The sequence below is a fragment of the Alosa alosa genome, chromosome 13 (genome assembly GCF_017589495.1).
Source record: "Alosa alosa isolate M-15738 ecotype Scorff River chromosome 13, AALO_Geno_1.1, whole genome shotgun sequence".
NCBI lineage: Eukaryota > Metazoa > Chordata > Actinopteri > Clupeiformes > Clupeidae > Alosa > Alosa alosa.
The window spans coordinates 6,860,974-6,883,544 of record NC_063201.1 but is presented as its reverse complement, the minus strand read 5'-3'; the positions used below and the strand labels follow the sequence as shown (position 1 = coordinate 6,883,544).

The following is a 22,571-nucleotide window of genomic DNA, read 5'->3' as shown; positions in this document are numbered from 1 at the left end:
TGCTAAACTTTGTATCATTGGAGAGGAATATTCATTGCTCTCCCCCAGTAGAGGGCAGAAGAGTCAAGGTTGAATTGTGCAAGTAGCTGCAACTCTTCAGTAAACACTGTAGTCACTTCAGTTCTATGCCAACATGTTTGGCCTGAAGATGAAGTGCTTAGTAGTTGGATACAAGTCCAATTTCAACTGCAGACAAAAGAACACAGAATTGAATGTTTTCAAATAATTTATTTCACAAATAGCCCCCATGACACTCTTTAGTAATTTCTCATTGCATATTTAAGGAAACTCCTGTGCATTAATGCAGTTGCCATCTATAATTAAGTTTTGCTTTTATACCACGTAATACTGTTCAGTTAATAACAACGAGAAAACAGAAACGATTTGGGGTATAATTCTGCATCATGCATGTGGCCACCAAGACTTTGCCAACCATTAAGTTGTAAATATGCTCTCTATAGATATTCCTAATAAGGAGGATGGTGCGTCAGCCAAGATCTCAAAGTTGTCATAGTCATAGTTTTTAGAACTTGCTTATAAAACCAACAAAAAATGGAATTTCTCAGGATTATCTGCGATACTTTCAGGCACTTAGTGAATCTGTTATTTAACAGTGTACAAGAACTCCTGTCATTCCCAACAAATTAACACATTCATACTCAATAAGAAAAGTATAAAAGTGAAAAAAGAAAAACACAAAAGTAAATTAGAAAAGTATTGCACGCATCATATTACAAGGCCCTTTTTTGGTAAACACACCTATTTTCTCTTACAGACACACACACACACATCATGCTTATTCTGACTTCAAAACCACACTTTCCTTTCAGAATATCTGGAAACGATCTGTTACTCAAGTATTTGTTGACTAAAACACCTGATTCCATTCAATTAAATCACTTCTTGAAGTTACGGCAAAGGAAAATCACTTCTTGGTTAGTCCATAAATTCCACTTGTTGAGGAAGATACTGTGGTATCAACACAAAATATCTCCAAGACAAAATTGCATCTTCCAAGTGATACATTCTCTTATCGTTCTATTTCACATTCACTGTATCTCATGTCTCTCTTCCCACCAGTGAAAACATAAATTATAATACATCTGTCCACCCCCCCCCCCTCCCCTCACCCATCCAGGCCTTTTCCCCTACCCAGTCTCAAGGCATCCAGGAATCCATTGCACTATTGACAATATATACACATGCTGATGGCAGACTTCCCCCTCAGAACTTGAAGAGATTGATGAAGCCCTGCGGAGATACTGGAACGCAGCAGCTCTCTGCATTGTTGGCTGTGCATGGGTGGTCTGTGTCCTGGGAATAAAATTAAAACAACAACAAAAACAACGCTAAAGTTAATGGACTGCTGCACATTTCCCCGACTTACTATTTTGCTCAAAATAAGCAGATGCTAGTTTAGCAGCAGAAAGTCAGTTTGCCTGCATGAGTTTGCTACCGTTACAGCAGAATCACGCATGTGAAGTGAACCGGGAGTTGAGATGGCTGGTCTGAATGTGTGTCACGCGTGTGAAATTCTCACCTTCCAGAAGAGGATGTGGCAGTGTGTGCAGAACTGCAGGGTGTCGCTGTACTGCTCCTTGTGAGGGTAGCACCTGCTCATCTTGAAATACATCTTCTTCCATTCTAGGTGGCCTTTATCAGACACCATTAGACGCTTGCGGATCTGCACAGAGCACAAGAGAGGAAATTAAAATTGCGATCCAACAACAGAAGCTGTTCTAAAAGATCAAACTCGCATTAACGGGTCAGGTAAAATCTGAAAGCAGAATAGTCTACAGCTGACGACATCTTCCAACCTCAAAGCGGTAAATAGCATCAAATAGCTCTGGCTTGTTTGGATAGCTCCAGAACTATGCTCCCAAACATCTGGAGTTAATGGAGCTTGAGTTGGCTGGATGGAAAGGCGCTCAGACCTGAAATGCTCTCTCGCACGAGTGTGTTTCAATGGCGGGACTAACCCACCAGCCCAGCTCCGGGGGGATCTTACCTGTCGGTCTGTGAAGTGGTACTGGCACAGGTTCTTCCACAGCAGCCGGTCCTCTGACATCACCCCGAGGTCCGGGCACACCTGGCCGAGGCTGACGATGTCACGCCCGTCGGAGAGGCGCCGCATGATGTCGAGCTGGAGGCTGGTAGGAAGGTCAGTCAGGGTCATCCCTGTAGTGGTTGGCTGGAGGGGGAGACAAATTATAGTATTCAGTCAAGAGTTTCAAATCATCTGCTGTGGCTGGTGAAGTGTTTGATGGTTAAGAGAGATCGAGAGCTTTTCTTTTCCTTCATACAGTAATTATATAAACAGATAGAATATACTGTACTTCTATAATGCATGACTGAGAAGTCGCTAAAAATATTTATTCCTACTTTAAAACACCAGTGAAAGTATGCCATTAAAGTAGGGTGACCCATGCTCCATGGCTATGGCACCCAAACTCTGCGTGCCCCGAGGAAGCTTCTGCTTCGTGCCAGGGGCCTCTCTGAGCTTTGGCACTCACCCTGTTGATCTGAATGTTGTCCAGCTGTTGTTGCCACTGCAGGATGTTCTCCATGCGGTGCACCCAGATATTGATGTTGCCCACCAGCACCGACTTGCCCATGTCTTGGACCAGGCCACACAGGGACACATAGAGGGTCTGCAGGAGCTCCTTAATGGGCCGCACATTCTGCTGGTCATCCAGAACTGGGAGCAGGAGAGAAGGAGGCATGTTAGCATAACACAACTCAAGACAACGGAGGTATTAGCAAAGAGGGTTGAAGCTTTGGTATTTCATAGCAGTATACAAAAACTAAGAGGTTATGAAGCCATAATCATGATTTAACTTCAATTTAACTTTAATTTAAAATTCAGTACTTTTTGGTTTAGTTTTGTATTAGTTTGTATTCAATATTGTATTAGTTTGCTAGCCATTGCATCATCTGAGACAACATCTGACAACACGACACTTTAAAAACAATAGCTGCCCAGTGCAGTGTTCTTTTAGAGATGCAGTTACTCTCAATGTTGTCTGAGTTAGCAAGTTATATCACTTTGTAGTATAGCCCTTCTATACATAGTGCCATTTTTGTGTCAACAAGCAAATCCACAAAATATTTCACACTCTTTTAACAACCCTCATATACCTTTCAGGCATGATCTACAAGTAGGTCTTATATGTTTCCCATAACAACCTTGCTCTTTGTTTACCTCAGGGAACATTTAGTTTACAATACTCTGCAGAGATCTGTTTGCTCTCAAAAGGGTCTTCATTCCTTCCAGTCAAAGCAACTATGAAATTCTCCAGCCATGCCAGCCACACTGAATGACTCTGGTAAGCCACATTTGTCCATGAGTTGCAAATGAGTTAATTTGCTATGATGGGAGACCCATCGACTTGCCTCATGGTTTTGATTTGCTCACATTGCTTTGCATAGGGGTATGTGATTCATGAGGGAATACGTTTCTAAATATAAAGCAACACAAATGAATAACTATATAGAAGGCACAAAAGAACACTGAATACTGTTTTGCCATCATTATCAACCCTGAATGTCAAGTGTCATTCATGCAGCCCAGTTGTGGCAATACATGAAGAGTTCAGATGCAAGAACAGTCCACCTTCACAAATGTGCAAAAATCATGTTTTTATCATTAATCCCAGGTCATTTCTATCAAATTGCAGTTTGGTTATAAAAAAATAAATCAAGTCATCATAACCCACAGCATGACTGATAATAATAGTAATGATAATAATAATAATTATATATATTTCTGTAAACTCAACACAAATGGACTTAACTGGTTTTACATATGAACTCTTCAAGTACATCAACGAACACTCAAAACTCAAGGAAAGATAAAAAAAAACTGAAAAAGGACAAAACAAATGGAGAAGGCAATCCAACTGGGAGGCCATCGTCCTAAGGACAGGGGGCCTCTGCTCACCTTTCTGCACCACTCTCTCCAGGATGTTCATGTAGTTCTTCTGTGCCACTCCGCTCAGAGACGGCAGCTGAGACTTGGCAATCAGCTCCAGCAGCTGCACAGGGACACATACATTTCAAACGCTGTCAGATTCCAGACTCGCTGTTCTCTCATCATTTACTGAGCTTTGTTTCTCTTTCAGACAGGCCACTTTTAAAACAAAAAGACCCAGTGGAGTTAAAAAAATCTCTTCACCATTTAGTGTGTGACCTCTCTCCTTGAACAAAGAAAAGAGAAGTAAACTCAGGCTTAACTCCAACAGAAGTTATTTTTGTGATCGTTTGGAGAACCTAGCATTAATTTACTTCATTGCAATACAGAATTTGAAATAATAATTGTTACTTATTTGTAGATTTAGCTGCACTGTATAAGTTTATTACTAAATTAACTATATGAATTGAAAAAGAGGTTAAGTCATTAGCCTATATATTGTAGACAGCTTTCATTTTGCCAGCACAGTTCAGTGAAGGGAGGATAAGAGGCGGGAGGAGACTGGACTGGTCCAACAGCGGACAGGGGGCAGCCTGAGTGATATGCGTGCAAGGGCATGTGACTTCTCAGCCACTGTGCTGACATCATGGAGCAACACTGGCAACCACTTGACCCTGAAACAAATGAGCAAAGTCCACCCCCCCCCACACACACACACACCCCCACCACCCCCCAGCATAACTCTGGGCCAGATCTGGGCCGAACAGGTCCCGGTCCGTTCCACACACAGTGGCTATTGGGGCTGGTGGAACATTGCGTCCTCACAGGCAGCCATCATGTCACCTTGGTGTTGTCTCGGCAGCCGCTGTTTGGTTTCCATCAGCCACCACCAGGTGCTGAACCCGAGCCAAAGCGCCGCGCTGTAAACACTTTAGTGCACTTGCCGTCACCATTCACAAGTATTTCTTCCAGTTCACCCTCCTTTTACGTAACATGTGTTTACTTGCTCGGCACCATGTGACCCACATTTGCTCGGGACTGTTATTATGTCTGTGAGATGACTACCGACACAAAACAAAATGGCACAGTAATGGGTCACATGTTGCCGGAGGTTCACAACAGGTGCTGGGCCACTTACATGCACGGCACACCGTGCCCCACACCACACCGTGCCCCACACCACACCGTGCCCCACACCACACACCGTGCCCCCACACACACACCGACAGCATCTAGAAAGCTCTGAGTCTTGCAGCAAGAGGGGATGGCTTTTTCCACTCTCATTAAAATCTGATCCTTGTAACTGAGAACACTTTGCACCGGTCACTCTGCAAAATACCAACACACGGCTTCCATTAGGCCAGACAACAGACTGCGCAGCACCGGCAAACCTGATACCTCCGTTGCCATGCTTCAACAACTGGAACACAGGGCTCCTCTTTAAAGCCTACAGCAGGGACAAGTCCCAACAAATTGTTCTCACTAAAACAGTTGTGTTTCTGAGTCTATTTCACCTTTATGCAGAGGTAAAGATGGTACAACAACAAACAAAAGTTTGGCACTACAGGAGATCCAGCCAGAGAAATGCGACAGCTACAAGCGTCATGCACTCTGTCTGGTGCTAAATATATCCTCTAAATAAAAACAAATGATTCATCTGTATGACTTGTGTTGAAGGAGAGGCTCTTTGTTTTGAAGACCCAGAGTAATGGATGATCAATAAACAAGAGGTCAAAACACTGGACAAGAACTCATGACAAGACACTTTTGTGTTTGTCTAGAGACTTCAGGCATGTGAATCCCCCAACGTGGTTATGTATGACAAATAAATAACTGCAACTCGAGACTTGGGGAGTTTATAAAATGGGGTTATGCTGTGTTTGTATGTGTGTGTGTGTGTGTGTGTGTGTGTGTGTATGTGTGTGTGTGTTTGGGGGGCAGGGGGTGATGGCTGAGTCATTTGCCTTCCCGGTCTAGTTTCATAAACCCCCTCATGCCTAGCCCAAGCTCAACCATCTGCTTCCACACTGGCTGATAGTAACCCCTTTCTCTTTCCTCACATAACAGGTTGAGTAGACCTGCATGCTCTTTGCTCTTTATGCTCCCAAACATGTGGTCAAAGACTACTTCTGTATTCATTACTTCCCCTAGTGCTACATGCTTTATTACCATACCATAACATTTCTGAAACAAAAATAGGCTGAGGCGCTTTCACCTTGAAATCATTGAGTGATGCAGCAATATATGTTTGATTCCTATGTCTTCAGTGAGATCTTCACATTTTAAAGGGCAGGACCAACACACAGACACAAACACACAGAGGAACAAGCGCCTGTGGGCCACCCTGGGGTCAGAACATCTCCACAGGCTGCCTCTTGTCTGGAGTGCAGTGATAAGGCCCTGAGATACACGCCCATGGAGTGGGCTTTAACTCTTTCAAATGGCAAGTGACAGAGAAACAGCTCACTACAGGCTCCACACATACATGCTTGGATTCTAAAGTCTTTCTTTAAAATCTTGGATTCTAACATTCTAAATTCTGAAAGGCCCGAGTCAGACTCACCCTCACAACGTAATTGAAACGCCGGGTGTCCCTAATGGCACTGCAGAAGTCCAGCCGATTGAAGGCTTCACCCAGAGTACAGTATCCATGGCGCTAAAGGAGTTATGAATAAGCAAATCTGTTTTAGTCATGGATCCAACTCATGTTTCAGTATTACTATAGATATACACATATACAATACATGTAGACACACACATACAGGTGACAACTTTACATTACCTCTTTTGTGCTCCCTTTATGTACATATATCCATTTGTCTTTGTAGAAATCTACATCAGTAAAGACAAAAGAAAAGGCATTAATGTTGTAATGTTGTAGGCATTTAATAATGTAAAATATAGTGATCTTAGTCGAAGATGTGCCACCACTTACAGGGAATCTTGGTGTTGTTATTTAGGAGGTCCTTCTTTCTTTTCTTAGCAGCCACATCATAGTTCAGTGAGAGCAACAGGTTCTCTTTGTAATAAATCTCCTCTTTGGAAAAGCTATAAGACACAACAAGACAAGATGACATGCATACCACACTAACATTACATGTAGGTTATACTAGGTTATACTGGCCTATTAAATCCTTCCTTCCTGGATTTCTGCCAGAACATTTAGTTGATTATTGGCCCATAGGCCTGAGTCAAAACTGCTCTGTTTCCTCTAAATAAATCTACTGGCTTTTTTTTAAGTGTTATCCCCGATATCAGGAGTTTCACATGAAAAACTACAGGCCCTCTTCCGTTTCTGTTCTATCACTGAAAATAAATCATATCCTACAGCAAACCCCTGAATCCATTAAAGATACGTAGAAACAAAAGGACAATAATAAACCTCACTGCTGTTGAAACTTATAAGATGACGATGCGTTGTCATCTGCAGGCAGAATAGGCTACAAAGGCATGCTTTAAAAAAAGGCATTCAAAGCAGTGTGCAGCAATCTTGTAATTTGAAACGACTGGTAGACGTAGCTAATAAACTATTCACCAACATTCGTTTTTTTTTTTTAAGCCAAACTTAAGTGTTGACCTTGATCTCTTGGCTAAATGTGCGCAAAAACACCATATTAGCCTACTGCCATTCGGTAACGCCAGGATGCAAGAAGATTAAGTTTGCGATTCGGTAGCAGTTAGAGGCTACGTAGCCTACGTCTCATAATTGCTATTATAGATGCTCTGTTCGCTTGTATAGCTCTCCAAACTACACATTTATATAATCATTAGGCTAGGCTATCATTATGTCACCGACTACGGTCAATAGGCTACATGTGCTCATCAGGTAAATGACCACCAGCAGGATGCGTTCACTGACCTCTTCAACTCAGAAACATTATTATTTTTTTCGTCCTGAGAGGATTTTTTCCATCCCTCCTCTGTTTTTACCCAGCTTTGACCAGGTGACCGCCAGTCTTGTCCAAGAAATGGCATTTTCGAATTGTTGTGACCGGCGAGTGGAGTCAGTGAATAAATTAACTAATTAGAATATTAGCGTAAGCTTAGGCTATTTCAATAAAGCGCTGAATGTCTTTTGTTGTTAAGTCCTATATGGAAAATGTTCTGATGTTGAAAGTGCGCAGCGGCATTTTTATATGTGGTCTGACAATCCGGAAATGTGTTCCCACCCGCCCACTTTGGAGACAGCCCATCAACACGTGGCTTTGTTTATCATCTTCTACAGTATTGCAAAACGTCTCTAGAAACATTATCACCCCAAGTCGGGGATGCGTTCACCCTCTTCCTAAATAACCCTCATGCAGTCTTGTGAACGCTAACCAAGTGATTTATCCTTGTTGCTGTTTCAGCTATAACGTTTGTGTGGTCAATACGATTTATGAGGAATATAAGAGAAACGTATCAACATTCCAAAACTCACTCTTTATGCACAGATAATACCCAGTTAAAACCCATGTTTTAATGTAAAATAATAGCTGCTCTCTTATTGAAATCGCACCAAATAAACATTAGGTCAAGGCAGATGAGATAATTGGCATAGCCTATGATATAAATTGAGGAAGTAGGTCAGATCCTGATGCACTTTTAGATAAACGTGTAAAACAAATGGCTTGTTGGCGGTACCACAATGTGATCACAGGACATAATTTGCTTTTCGTGTGGAAATTAGCCTCGTAGCCAACATATTATGTTTAAGAGAAAAAGTGTTCAAGAAACTTTTGCATAACATACAACGTTGTCAACATCCTCCTTGATGTAGCCTAAATAGCCTATGTGATCTGAAGTTTTGGGTGTCTTTCGAAACAGAGGCCAAAGGTTGAGATTGTTTACTGAGTAGTGGTGCAATCAGAGTCATTTCTATAGTCTCTGCAGCTCAGGATGTGATGCCTCAATTCCACAGTCTTCTTCAAGAATACAGGTACTAATTTCACTAAAGTGATATGAACTGTATTCAAATAGTAGGTGTTCTTCACTTAAAGGGGATGCTCTCTGAGCAGGGGGAGTGAGATGTTGATAAATCATTAGCTATTCCATGACTGTAAGGAAACTGATTTGGCAACCATAACTACCCCACACCTTCACGTTCAGACACAAACATTGTTACTGTGACTGAAAGTGTTCATCTTCACAGTTTTGAGTAGAGGGTGATCATGTCACAAAGACAGGTCAAAAGGGCAAGTCATCTGCATACAATGCTCTTACAGCCTTCTGCTGGACATTTCAGCCTTGAGGTATTTGCATTTGACTGCATGTCAGAATCAGGCCTTAAAACAAAGTATAATAGGCCTATGTCATATATGAGACTGTAGGCGTGATTATCGATGATACAACATGTTATAAACATATTATAGGGCCTAAACACAATATCATTCAATATAATATAATTAATCCCGGTGACTAAATTGCTGGTGCAATGTGTGGCTGAGGAGTTTGCCAGATGTTGAGAAGTAACGGGCCTCTTCAGCGCCTCTAGAGCAATACTGCCGTGTGACTGTGAGTGCAACAGGCACTGTCCCACCCCCTGGCATCCCCTATAGAGCACCAGCTCACATGAGGGGGTAACTAGAGCGGGTTGGAGCAGGTGGGCAGACTTCGCCAGGGCGACCAGGAGATTGGGATTGTCTCTCTCTCTCTCTCTCTCTTGCATGGAACTGAAGGTCAAATGTTACACTTGCCTCAGAGCAAGAAGGGAAAATACATCAACAACTGCACAAGTCACGACAGCAGTGGAAAAAAGCTGAGAGGACACTGTCGTTGGTCATAGAGACACTGTGTTCTAAATAAAAGTACACTTGTGACACTGGGAGCAGTTACATGCAAACAAACAACCAGATTTCAGTCTGATTCTATTCTGTACTCCGATTAAAAACATCAGGTGAATTATGAAATCAGATTGAAATTCAATTGTATGATCTGTCATACCACCATCATGATTCCAGATTAATGGAATCTGATGTTTATTAGTTTGCTTAGCCTGTATATACTCTGTATTGTGATAATAATCAGATTGGTCTGCACATGTAAGAAAAGTTGTATTGCTCTAATTCCAACTTGATTCTTATGAATGTCATATCAGTGAAGGCTTAGGTAGAGTGAAATCATGCTTAATCTGAAAGAAATCAATATCACAGAAAATTCCTATGAAAACGGCATAGTCAACATTAAACTATCAGGAACTTTGCAAGTCCCAAATATTTGAAACAACAAACTTGCAGCTAGGCGTCCGTCCAGAATAAGTGATGTCAGAGCCACTGTTTAGACTATGGTTAAAAAAAATGACCCACTTTTTTATATATAAAAAAATATCTCCCATGGAAGCCAGCTCATGTGTCCCAGGGATAGTGTTAGTGTTAGTCAAATAGATGCTGGTAAGCAACATTCAACATCATGTGACATTTGTTCTTCTACTAAAAATATCCTTTCCCATGCTATGCCTAGCGTTTGGCCCACAGGAGTGGCTCAGAATGGGGATTTCCTAGCCATTCACGCAAGGGGCCGAATGCCTTAGAGATAAAAACAAAACCTCACTGGCTTACTCACTCCTCAAAGGATATCTTCTGGAACAAATTGTGGTTCCTCACAGCTATTTAAGAACACTGAAAATGAAAAAAATATGTGTGGAAAATGCATGTGTGAACCTGTCCATAGCATTATTATTAACCCAATGCACTTGTTCACTAGATGAGGTATGATAGATAGGAATTTTAGGCTGATGAAAGCTAAACTACTTAACTAAGTAGTCAAGCAATGATAAAGATGTAGTAGCTTCATGCTATCAATCTTTTGCAGAAAATGTATGAGGAATTCTCATTTGTCTGTTTAGCTGTTGAGGCCACGTGCCAGCTGACTAGTCCTGACTAGTGCCGTCCCGCAGTGATGATGATCACACACCTGTCGCTGCTCCTCTCCCGCCATTATTTCATCATTCCCTGAAGCTGGCAAGCGAAATGTTGCAATTTACCCTCTGGGCCGTCACATCTGCAGCCTAGGGTCAGCCACATGATTCTCGGGGTGTAGTGTTCTCTCTTGTTTGTTTCCCAAAATAACCTGGAGATCACCTATAGTTTCCACACACCCCCCACCTCCCCAATTCCCCCATCAACAGCCCTGTCTGTGGCCCCCAGCATTTGCTGAGCAACCTTTGGCATGGAATGTCCAGGCGCTACGGGAATTCTAAGTCAGTTCCAGGTAAGTCATGAACTCCACACATGTGCCCAGTCAGCTAGAGGCTTTAGCTGTCACTTGATATTCAACAACTTTCCACACTATCAGAATATGTGATTGTCTGATATGAACACAACATTGAGTGCTGCTATGTTTAGCTGAGAAATGATGGCTGTTCAATCTATCTGTTAAACCATAAAAAATGTTCAATTTTTCAGAAGCATACTGTTATGATACATAGTATACAGTACAATAAATGTGTAGCCTAAATCTGAAGGATTGTTAAACTCTGCTGTTTAAATGTGTTTAAACAAATTGATATATTACACAATTGTATACATAATAATAATAATAATAATAATAATAATAATAATATCAATAATAATAATAAGTTGTCTTAATCATTAGGATGCTTACTAGATCAGAGCAGGGGACTGCTGAGTGTGTGACCTATTCTAGTTGTTATTCCATGTGGCCTGGGCATGTTGTAACACCCTGAGCCGGTGTGAGTGAATGTCACTGTCAAGACATGTGAGGCTCACTCCTCGACACTCTCTGGTTTCCTTGAAGGTCACCGACACCTCCTCAGTGATGTTTGCCACAATTCTGTCAATGAATTTCACTTTTAAGACTGCAACAACAGGATTTGCTAATATGATAAAGCAAATGTAGTTTATCAATTTATTTGGCTTGCTCAGTAGGAATGAGGCTTCCCAATCACTGGGGCAAGAGAGGCATTATTGCAGTAGATACAAGCCATTCTTTAAATACCCAAAGAAAAGAGGCAAATAACATTTTAACAATGCAGTTGTATTTTTTTAACTGAGCATACAAAATAAACAGACGGACCACTACAATCTGTAATTTCATTATAAAAGCAAATTAAACAGAGTAATAAACAATCAGTCAAACAGTTGGAATTTTCCTGACAAGTGAGAAACACAAACAAATCAATAGAAACTTCTGTGTACATCAGTCAACTGGTTTGTAAGCAAATAATAAAAAAAAAACATTGATGTGTGTTTGTGTATTGTGAGGGACAACCCAAATGACCCTCTCTGTGGCATATGTTCATCTATCATGCTGAAATCTGAAACACACACACATGCTAGCAACAACACACCCACAGCCAGCAGCGCTAACTAGCCCTGGATAAACACTGTCAAATCATTCTCAATTACACAAATGCACTCTGCTATTTCATCAGCCAGTGGCTGGCTGGCTCTGCTCAGCCATAGCAGTCAGACATGAAGACAAGGAGACTGGAGAGAATCTGTAAACACAAGTCAGCTACACTTATTAGCTATTGCTACCAGTAGCGCCATTGTGATGGTATGGGTATACTCCATTGAGTTGTATGCTTGTGATAGTATGCACGGAAAAAAAAAAGACATGAAAAAGAAATTAGGCTTTATTATCACATACCGATGTGATGTGTGCTTTTCTTATCTCATACTGCAAGATTATTTGGCATTAAACTTGTGATGTTTCTTTTAGGGAACTATTAAAGCAGCAGTTTTGAGCCAAATTATTTGGGCTAAACTAAAATCCCATATTTGTAAGTGATTGATGCGGTGTCTCAGAACTATTAAGGGATTCCATGAATGCTGCTCTAGAGGAATGTATGAAGAAAGGTCAGTACTTGGACTTCTTAAATTTAACTGATTTCAATACTTTATCCTTAATGGTTAGGCCTACTGTTTACTCTGGAGTCAAATGTTTGAGGTCAGATTATCTGTCCAAGATCACAAACATATATAAAAGACATTCCCTTTCAAAGACAAAAATAAAAAACCCATCTGGAATACAATATTATAGCATATATGTAAACAGAGCAGTGCCCCATGTCAAAGACATTAACATGAAGGCACTTGGGGAAACAGGTGAGCGCTCTTCAGCTTGAGGCATACATCTGCCAGGGACCTCCTTTTTTAGCTTGATCCAAAACTTCTGTGCAAACGTTTGTAAAAACTCAGACGCAAATCAGAACATGCAGTTCAAACCTGAGTTGGCAAAAAAAAATAATGTCTCCATGGAGACGAGTTCAACTGACCCAAACCATGTCATATGCATCTGTTTGGTCAAAGGGCTTATTCAATGGCTGTAGAGTATTTTATTGCACTATGCTACTTTGATTCAGCAAAAAACTTATTTCTGTTAAAAGCTCTTTTCTCTTCTGACAGTCCTCAAGAAGTGAAAGATTTGCCGGCGGAGACACCGATCAAAGGAACGGAGCCGTGGTCAAACAGTCTGTAGGGAAGCTTACCCTTGGAGCTCCATGCATCTGACTCAGGGTCGTAGCAATCAAAGCCATCCGAGTCCTTGATGACATCATGGTTGTTGATGTAGCGGCCTCCAGTCACGTAGAGCTTGTTGTTTATCGCTGTGGCTGAGTGGTGCATTCTCCTGTCTTTCATGCTCTCACATTTCACAAACCTGTTGGCTTTGGTGTCATAAGCGATCGTTCTTCGGGTGTACCCTACAGAATGACATGGAAAGCATGTGCAGTGTTGAACAAAGGCACACTGTTGGTTGTTTCATAATTGCCACTACTCTGTTAACTGCGTAGGGCAGTCATTAGATCCATACTTTAACATACTGCATATAACTAAACTAATGCTGACCAAAAAATGCAAATTCAGGCTGTACCTCCTACAATGTAGATTTTGTCATCAATGACTGCAGCTGGGGCACATACGTTTTTCACCATCCTGGTTTCAATTTTACACCACAGATTCCTCGCCATGTGGTACACCTGTGGGGCACAGTCGGAAATACGTGTTGAATACAGATGGCTTTTATGTATGTTTGTTTACGTCTGAGTCTTTTCATTACATAAACATGCTTTCAGGGTCGCTTTGTGTTTACAATGGTCAGTACCTGTATCATGCGGACTGGATTCTGCTCTGCATCCTCTCCTCCGATGACATATATCCTCTGGTCGTGAGCGGCCACAGCTGGATGCAGTACAGGGCTTGGCATGGGGGCCATGGTCTCCCACTGGTTGAACATGGTGTTGTACCTTTCGACAGTGCCGGACAGTTGCCCGTCCACTGCTAGCCCACCCAGAGTGAAGAGAAAGTGCATATGGGAGACGCTCTGGTGGGCATAGTGGGGCGCCAGCATGGGCTCGGCTGCCCTCCACTGGTTGGTCTTGAGGGAGAGGGTGTAGACCGCGTCGGAAGGGGTGCCCACTCTGCTGCCAGTGGACACCACCAGCCCGCCTAATACGTACAGGACCCCCTGGACGCAAGCATAGGAGGCCCGGTAGAGGCGCACGGGGAGCTTGGCGAGGCTCTGCCACTGCTGTGTGACTTCGTCGAACAGCAGCGCCTCGCGGGACGTCTGTTGGCCATTCTTGCGCCCCCCGACCAGCACGAGGGCTTCGTGGCACGCCTCTCGTCGAGGGGAATCCCACATGTCGTCGATCACGCTGGGGCACGGTGCTGCCCCGATGGAGAACAGCAACCGCTGTGCGGCCTCGATGAGCTCCAAGCACAACGGTGACGCCCGCACCAGCGGCTCGCCAGCCATGAACTGGACGAGGTAGGTGGGGTGGACGTGGCGCAGCCGCAGCTTGCTGAAGAGGCCATGGAGGGCCCCGCTGCGGGCAGGCGCGTTGTGCCGGACCCAGGCCAGCACGGTCTCGAACACCTGCTCCTCGCCGGCGCACAGCCGATCGTCGCCGAGCACGTCCGTGAGCTCGGCCAGCGAGATCTCCGGAAAGTCGTCGGAGGCGGCGACGGCCGGAAAGCAGCGGGCGGTCACCTCGCGGGCGCGCTCGCGCAGGCTGCCGCAGTGCAGCGCCTCGGCCAGACGGAGCATGTCCAGGCAGTTCTCCGCACCCAGCTGCGTCTGCAGGAACGCCGAGCAGGCCTCGAACAGCCGGCCGTACTGCAGCATGGACGCCGCCTGCATCAGCGGCAGCGCCAGGTCGGCCGTGATGTTAGCGGCCCCCGTGTAGACGTAGTCCACCACGGTGCTCAGCACCTCCGGAGGCATGCCCCTGAGGACCACCCGTGGCTGGACACTCTCCTGGAAGCTGCTGCAGAACATGGCGTGGAAGTAGGGGCTGCTGGAGACCAGGACGTTGCGATGGCAGGCGAGCTCCGTGTCTCCACAGCACAGGACCACGTCCGTGAGGATCCGCTCTTTCCTCAGGTGGTTCAGCTGCAGGAGCAGACTGGAGACCAGCTCCTTGTCTTTGTAGTGCAGCACATCAGGTGATGGCTGTTCCATTCTAGAAAAACAAAATGGCGGTTGCAGGAGTGTGGCAGAAAATCATGGGAAAAAAATAAAGGCGATTGGTTTTCAGTTGGATTTTGCCTTGTTTTAACTAAATGTGCTCATAAAACCTGAAAGAGTGATGTTGCATGGCCTTGATGTGCTTTGAACATCATAAAAATAACCATCAAGAGTTTGCTCTTTAAAGCAGTTAACTTTATCAAAATGGTTATGTAAGGCCTCAGCTGTCAGTTCCTGTTCCAGCTCTTTGTCCTTGATGGTTTCAGTGCTTGGACGCAAACATTTTACAAGATTATTATTATGGACACTCGCTAATCCCCACAAAGCAGTGTCACCAATAAGGCATCAAGTCAGATTACTTACACTGCCACTGTGACTTTCTGTCCCTGACACAAACGTTTCATATCCAGCTGCACTTTGAACATCCTACATAAATGTCACTAGTTTGTGCATTTGACAGCATTACAGAAATGTGTTCATCATTGTGTAAAACAAGTTATAATTTGGCTACTTATTTTTTTTTCTGCTAGATTATCAGTGAAAAATAACAGTTGAGGATACCATAAATGTAAAAATTATTTGCAACTGTATGTTCCAATATCTCACATCCAGCATTTTAACTTTTGTAATACCTTATGGATACCAATTTATCTGCTTGCATTCACAGTTCTGGTCTAAGAAATCATACATTTAGTTATTATTTTTGGGTATTTTAATGATTTATTAGTTGGTTTACAATACTGCTCCTGATAAACTATTTCAGCTGTCGGTCCACTAGTTCTGCAGCTCTGCAAGCGAGTCTTACCTTTTCCCAGGGCACATCCTGTATCCAATGCTGTTCTCAGGTCTTCTTAATGTTAATACAAAATGTTAATACTTTAATACAAAATCATAAAAAAATGACCACTACCTTTCCCTCCCACTGACAAACATGTTCAGTCTGTCTGAATCTTTACTTTCTTAAAAACCGCTGCTGTCTGGTGGGTGTTTATAGGGAAATGTGTGGCGTGTTGTTTTGTTGTGGAGGGGTCTCTCCACGAGGCCACTGTGTACATTCCAGCCCCAGGAATAGCTCCCCCATCCCTGCAAGAGCAGCAGCAGAAACACACGTGACTCCCTCTCCCTCTCCCTCTCCCCTTCTCCCTCTTTTTCCACCTAGCCTGGGTTTCACTCTTGTCTGCATAACACGTCTGAGCTGACTCCAGGCCATGTGCTGCTCTTTGTGTGTGTCGCTGTGTGTATGTGTGTGTGTGTGTGTGTGTGTGTCAGCGTATCAGTGTGATTGCATGGGTGTGTGTTTTTTGTGTGTGTGTGTGTGTGTGTGTGTGTGTGTGTGTGTGTGTGTGTCTTTGTAAACCCTTTGTGAACTTTGTCTATGCATGTACACAAGTCTTAGTGTAAATATGCATGCGTGTGTGCATGCATATATACTTGCAAATGTGCATCGTTGCTTTAGTGTGTGTGTGTGTATGTGTAGGTGTGTGTGTGTGTGTGTGTGTTTGTGTGTGTCTGTCTGTGGGTGTGTTAACATACATGTTTACAGCGAAATAGAGGCATAGTTTGCACTAGAGGGTTATTTGAGGAATTGGCTCTGTGCTTGGAAAAGCGACCCTCGTCACTTCTGTCTCCTGTCCCCCCAAAGCCTTCAGACGCTGGCATTAGGTTGCCAGGGTAACCCTCCAAACAAAACAGAGCACCGATGGCCCCGGCTGAGCGAGGAGGACAGCTGAGGTGCCCACCTTGGTGAATCAACTGACAGCTATTTATGTGACAATGAATTGGTTCGTTTGGTCCCTGTGACAAGGGGCCCTAGTCCTGCCTGTCCAGTTGGCGTGAGCACAATTCACTATCAGCCCCACCAGACGAGGCTGAAAGGTCAGCTGTGTTAGTCTCCCACACCGTGCAGCATTGCTGTCATACCACTGAGGCAACTTTAGCCCAGCGCTAATGGCTCCCATACTGCTTGCTTTGATAAACAGCCCCCTCTAGTGCCTCTTCAGCGTCACACACAATACTGTACCACAGGATTTGTACTGTCCTCTATTATGGGCCTGAATGAAGAGTACTACATGACATGTGCATGCTAAGATATTGCATGTTTGGTTGGTGAGCGTTTTGTGAGTGATCAATTAGGTCCTCATGAAAATCCTCATGAAAAGATCTTCATGAAAATCCTCTGGAATATCTTGTTCAAATGCATAATCTCCAACGTACTGCAGATGTTTACCTGAGAACAATTGCACATCATGACACATTGACTGTGAGATTATTTCTAATTAATTCTAGATCTTCCATTGTGAGATTTGAAAGTGTTTTAACTGAGCTTGTTACCTATATGTTGGAACTGGTCATAGGGTAGTGTTACACAGATAAATATCTGAGCATTTCTCATTCCGTTGGCAGGCCAGAAATAATCTTCAACTCTTCTGTGATGTGCTGTGTATGAGCCATACTCCAGCACTGGTTGTGTTGGTTTTATCTGCCATCACCTGGAAAAAACAAACAGTTTGGTAAAACTGATGCATTCATAAAACAATTTGATCTCCTATTCACATTGAATTTAGACTTTGCATGAATGATCTCTAAAGCTTATCGCTTATCCAGCTGCGTGACCCATGGCTGCACTGATGGTTGAGTAAACCATTTAAACCGTCGTTTCAAATAAAGATTGTTTGCTGTACTTTCAAAAGGATTTGGTTAGACTAATGTATCAACTTAAGTTTAATTAGATAATTCTCACAATTGTTAGAGTAAAGAGCGGCCGCAATGTGTTTGCCAGGACACCGTACTTAGCATTGATGACAGTCGCCTGTTGTCATTTTACCACTTGTATCAATAAAAATGTACTTCAAACTTGTATAAGATGTACATGATGAAACAGATGCAAAAAGTGAGCTGAAAAGAAACAAACCTCAAAGAGGTAAATATTAAACAAATCAAACAAACCTGTCAAATACGCTTGATAGGACATCGGTAGAATGTCTCCCTTTTGATTCTATTGGGTCTATGCATTCAGATCACCAAGAGAACCAATAGGACCAGCCTCAACATAGCTCCCTGAAACCAGCAACACCCACGGCACATTAATTAGGTTCATGTTCACACTTCTTCACTTTATCAGGTTGGCCTCATGGAAATGCTGTAAGGTAAATTGCTTTTCACTTGCCATTCCAATTTATTTTAATATTTAACCACCATTTCAAGTGTTGTCATTTCTATTCATATAAGGTACATTATGCTTCAGTTTTTCTTATTTTTACATATTATGAATTTCAAGTAATTAAATTCACTGCATGTCACTGTTATATGTGTAATAGAATCAAGAGTATATGAAAATCGAGACAATAATAGAATAGTAGGCTGTGATGCAAATAATTTTGTATGACCGTTTCTTGCCCCAGACTAGATGGAGGCTCCATTTACATTGAGAGTGTATTCTCTCCCTTTTCCTTTGATCTATTCAATGCAGATGTAGGTGGGAAATGCTCCCCACTGGCACCATTTGCTCCTACCATCTGTCCGCAATCTCCTTTGTTCTGTTTTTGGTTAGGGTTAACTTTACCTGAATTATGTTTGTTATGTATGTATGTTATTAACTGTAAATGTATTCATGTTTGGTATCATTTTTATAGTCTCAGTACAAGGAGTACAATAAATTAAGTGTAAGAATGTTTAGAACATCCTGTATAACATTTCTACCTGAGGAGCCTGCCTAATATGTTAATAGCAAGTAGGTGTGTGTAGGTGTGTCTGGGTGTGGCTGACTGAAACGGCGGGAAGAGAAAGCCAATCACAGGACGTTGTATCTATGACCATCATTTGAACCACACCCTTGCAAATTGAGCATAAAAGGCCAGCCTCTTCCGGTAGTCTTTAAAATTGTAGTCAGGGAAATACTGGTGGAACACATGATGGGGTGACACAAACTTGCATCTCTCCCTTGAGGGGCACTGGCACCTCATTGAAAAGAATAAAAGCCTGGATCCTAATATTCCATCGTCCTGACTCTATGGTAGTGAGCTGCAGGTGAGATGTCATACACTGATTATGACTATGGAGACAGCAGTACAAAGGCCCATTATATGTGGACTGAGACAGCAGTACAAATATGTAATAGAAAATTTCCCTTGAGATGAATAAAGTAACTATCTCTCTCTTTCTCGCTCTCTCTTCCACCTCTTCCTTGGACGCCATCTCAGTGGGGAATACCTGGATTTGAATGGACTCAACACATCAGTCAATACATGCAACTGTCCTACATGATCCCAAAACTGTCATTTATTATGACCGCCGCGCACTTCATTCTTCTGGATTTATTTTTTTAACATTGATTTTGTTCTTCAGTAAATTTGTGTCAACGATTCCCGGGACACTGAAAGACCGGGGTGCACAAAACTTGTTGGGCATGTGCACAAGGATGACACAGAACCATTGTTTGTCATTTTGATCCGTCATCCGTCAACCCCCCGCCGGACTGGACCCCCGAAAGGAGAGTAGGTGGACACAGTTTTCTGTGAATATCTCGAGAACCGCAGGGCTTAGGAAGACCACATTTTTTGAATGTTAGGGGTCGTGTCAACCCATCCCATATCCACATTTCATGTATAATTAAAAATGAAAAAGCAAAAATGAGGCATTGTAATCGCAGGTATCTCTGGCTGATTCAAAACTACACAGAATTTGAAGTTTAGGATCATTATGACACCCTCTGAATGCATGCTAAGGTTCGTGGAATTCCGTTCATGGGGGACCATACAATAAATGAATGTGTATATTTAGTGACTAGACACTACAGATGCAATAAAAAGATTGGATCTCAAAACTGCTGTCTAACCGCCTGGCCCCTGAACGGGTGAGATTGCTGGCTGCTCCCCAGAGTCGATCAGACGATTTGGAGTGCGAGAGCGCCATCTACATGGTCCCTCTATTTTTCTGCATCACTATAATAGGTAGCTATCCATAGGAACTGCCGATAGTAGAATGTCTAATTCAATGCACAAAGCAGCCAGGTTGTCCTGGAGGATGATAAATAACCAACAGGTTTAACTTGAAAGTATGGTATTCAAATGAGTCATGTTGTGCAGGCAGCAACTCTGTAAGTGTCCGGTCATGAGCGACAAGAAAGCCTGTCCCACCACCTCTACCCGATAAACGACAGGGCAGGAATGTACAGCACAGGACAGTGCACATCTAGTCACACTGAAGCGTACTCAGTTCAGTTGAATAGCATCCAGTAGGGCTATTCCTCATGCTTGGTTACAAACGATTTCAAAGATAGAGTGGGCATATGGGGAATAACATTTCTAAAAGCCCTGTCTTGTGTGATAATAAGAAGGAATTGGGAATAATTGAGACAATTAGGGTAGCTCTTTGAAATCCTACCTCTTGTGTATCTGTCTCTCTCTCTCTCTCTGTGTATTTATGCGTTTATATGCATGCATGCACTTGGCAACGACTGGAGTGCTGTGGTTTAAAACAAATGAAGGGATCATGTGATACGCTGAAGAAAAGCAAATACTCAGAGAGGGTCCGATACCTCCTTTATCATCTTTTCATCTTCGGTCCTCAGTCACAGCCTTTGATTTGCAACCCTCTTCAAGTGGACATCTTTAAGTGGTGTCTCTTTTTTCACAGAAAAGCCCATGGCATACGAGGTACTGTTGCCATAACATCCACAGCACTGACACAACGTTAGGCAGCATTGTTTCATTCAATTAAACTGTCATATGTGCATGTTTATGATGTAGCTCCAGTGTTTTCTGATGGTAATTGCATATCAATTTCCACCTTCAAACGTTCTGAAAGATTAATAACAAATGAGAGGATTCTTTGCATATCAGCAAAGGCTTCACTTGAAAATGACCAACAGTGACCCTGCCACTGAGATATACATATAGTTCGACTGAGCATCGAAAAAGCTTGTTACCCACCATACTCCAGCAAGTGTGACAGTGTTCATATAAGCTCAACTTCAGATTTCACAATTGCCCTAAATCGCTTGTGTTTTCACTTTTCCTCATGTCTGGGTCACTTCTTTCAAAAAAGGAGACATTTGTTGTGGAACTACATTCTCTGCATTTCATTTCAAATCCATTTCACTGTTCCACTCCGAACTCTTGGCCAGCCAATCAAAGGATCGGAGAGTAAATTGGGCCACGTTGTGTTTAGGTCCTGGATGACCCACTTTTCGAGGCCTTTCTTTGATATGACCCAGAGTGATTGCACTAGTTCCAGTGGGCCGAGGTTGGAAAGCAATAATGTCTCCAGAAAGAGAAGCCTGCACTCATGATAATGTGAACCGACTGTGTGGCCGGGGAGCAAAACATGACAAACGAAGCCTGAAAGACTGATTGACAGACTTCTAACATGCCCTCCAAACATGATCATGACTCAAGTGATTATTGCGATGCACAAAGTATCTCATTGTGTACAATACTCTGTATGATTACATAAGATAGTAACAGTATGAAACAATATGCCTCATGATGAACACATTCCTGTGTTTTTCAGCAGCATGCAAAACCTTTCATACCGTTTAAAGGATCCTTCTTTTTTTCTGCCTCACTAGATGTCAGTATAACACCCTTTAACCATTACTGCCCACAGCTCCCTTTGTAACTGCCACAGACTCCAACCACAAGCCATTTATTTGCACCATCCACATGATTGCTATCACACTGCCACTAGGTGCAATCATTAACTCATATGAGGCGATAACCTCTTTGATAACTGTTCACCATGTTGTTAGTCGCTTTGGTTAAAAATGCGTCAGCCAAATGTAATGTAATGTAATGTAATAACTGCCGCTCCCCTAGCAGTCACTCTTGCTCTGAGAGCATGGTGACTTCAGCAGGTGTATCCACCAGACTGGTTCAGGTTGATAAACACATGCCAGGGCAGACATGGTCTGTCCAAGTGGCCCGGCCAGCAGGTAAAAGAGGCTAAGACTCAGAGAGCGCCAAACCCTGTCCTGGCGATCCAGGAAACAGCAGGGGTGTTCAGATCATCCGATAATCACCTCAACAACAACCCCCCCCCCCCACACACTTCCCAGGCCACACTACATGCTTGGTGTGCTTGATATGGGCTCGCTTCCCTAACATGACACAAAGAGATCCACGCCAGGGTGCCAACGAAGCCCCTAATCCACCTTTGATTTTGGGGGTGGGGGGTGTGTGTGTGTGTGTGTGTGTGTGTGTATGTGTGTGTGTGAGTGTGTGTTTGTGTAAGAGAAATATACCCCCCCTCTGTA

At 43.0% G+C, this 22,571-nt stretch overlaps 2 protein-coding genes across 2 annotated transcripts; both read right to left on the bottom strand.

Annotated features, from left to right (window-relative positions):
• Positions 1 to 208: 208 nt before the first annotated feature.
• fbxo32 (F-box protein 32) lies at positions 209 to 8,024 on the bottom strand. Its single transcript, XM_048261589.1, has 9 exons — positions 7,770 to 8,024; positions 6,846 to 6,958; positions 6,693 to 6,742; positions 6,474 to 6,566; positions 3,941 to 4,034; positions 2,514 to 2,698; positions 2,009 to 2,191; positions 1,541 to 1,684; positions 209 to 1,314 (listed from the first exon to the last, which is right to left on the bottom strand). The coding sequence occupies exons 1-9, from the start codon at positions 7,883 to 7,885 to the stop codon at positions 1,225 to 1,227; spliced, it is 1,068 nt and encodes a 355-aa protein (XP_048117546.1). The 5' UTR covers positions 7,886 to 8,024; the 3' UTR covers positions 209 to 1,224.
• A 3,839-nt stretch (positions 8,025 to 11,863) lies between these two features.
• klhl38b (kelch-like family member 38b) lies at positions 11,864 to 16,362 on the bottom strand. The gene is made up of 4 exons (XM_048261584.1): positions 16,125 to 16,362; positions 13,955 to 15,314; positions 13,724 to 13,829; positions 11,864 to 13,553 (listed from the first exon to the last, which is right to left on the bottom strand). Exons 1-4 carry the CDS (start codon positions 16,139 to 16,141, stop codon positions 13,261 to 13,263), a joined length of 1,776 nt encoding a protein of 591 aa, XP_048117541.1. The 5' UTR covers positions 16,142 to 16,362; the 3' UTR covers positions 11,864 to 13,260.
• Between the last annotated feature and the right edge of the window lie 6,209 nt (positions 16,363 to 22,571).

Bases quoted from the DNA above. Each gene is read 5' to 3' on its own strand.
- klhl38b (XM_048261584.1), bottom strand. The intron at 13,830-13,954 runs GTACTGACCATT...TGTGCCCCACAG, and splicing joins ATCCAGTCCGCATGATACAG to GTGTACCACATGGCGAGGAA. The intron at 13,554-13,723 runs GTACAGCCTGAA...GTCATTCTGTAG, and splicing joins CAAAATCTACATTGTAGGAG to GGTACACCCGAAGAACGATC.
- fbxo32 (XM_048261589.1), bottom strand. From the start codon at position 7,885: ATGCCATTTCTTGGACAAGACTGGCGGTCACCTGGTCAAAGCTGGGTA. The intron at 6,959-7,769 runs GTCAGTGAACGC...TGTGTCTTATAG, and splicing joins AATGTTTCTGAGTTGAAGAG to CTTTTCCAAAGAGGAGATTT. The intron at 4,035-6,473 runs GTGAGTCTGACT...GTCCCTGTGCAG, and splicing joins GTTTCAATTACGTTGTGAGG to CTGCTGGAGCTGATTGCCAA.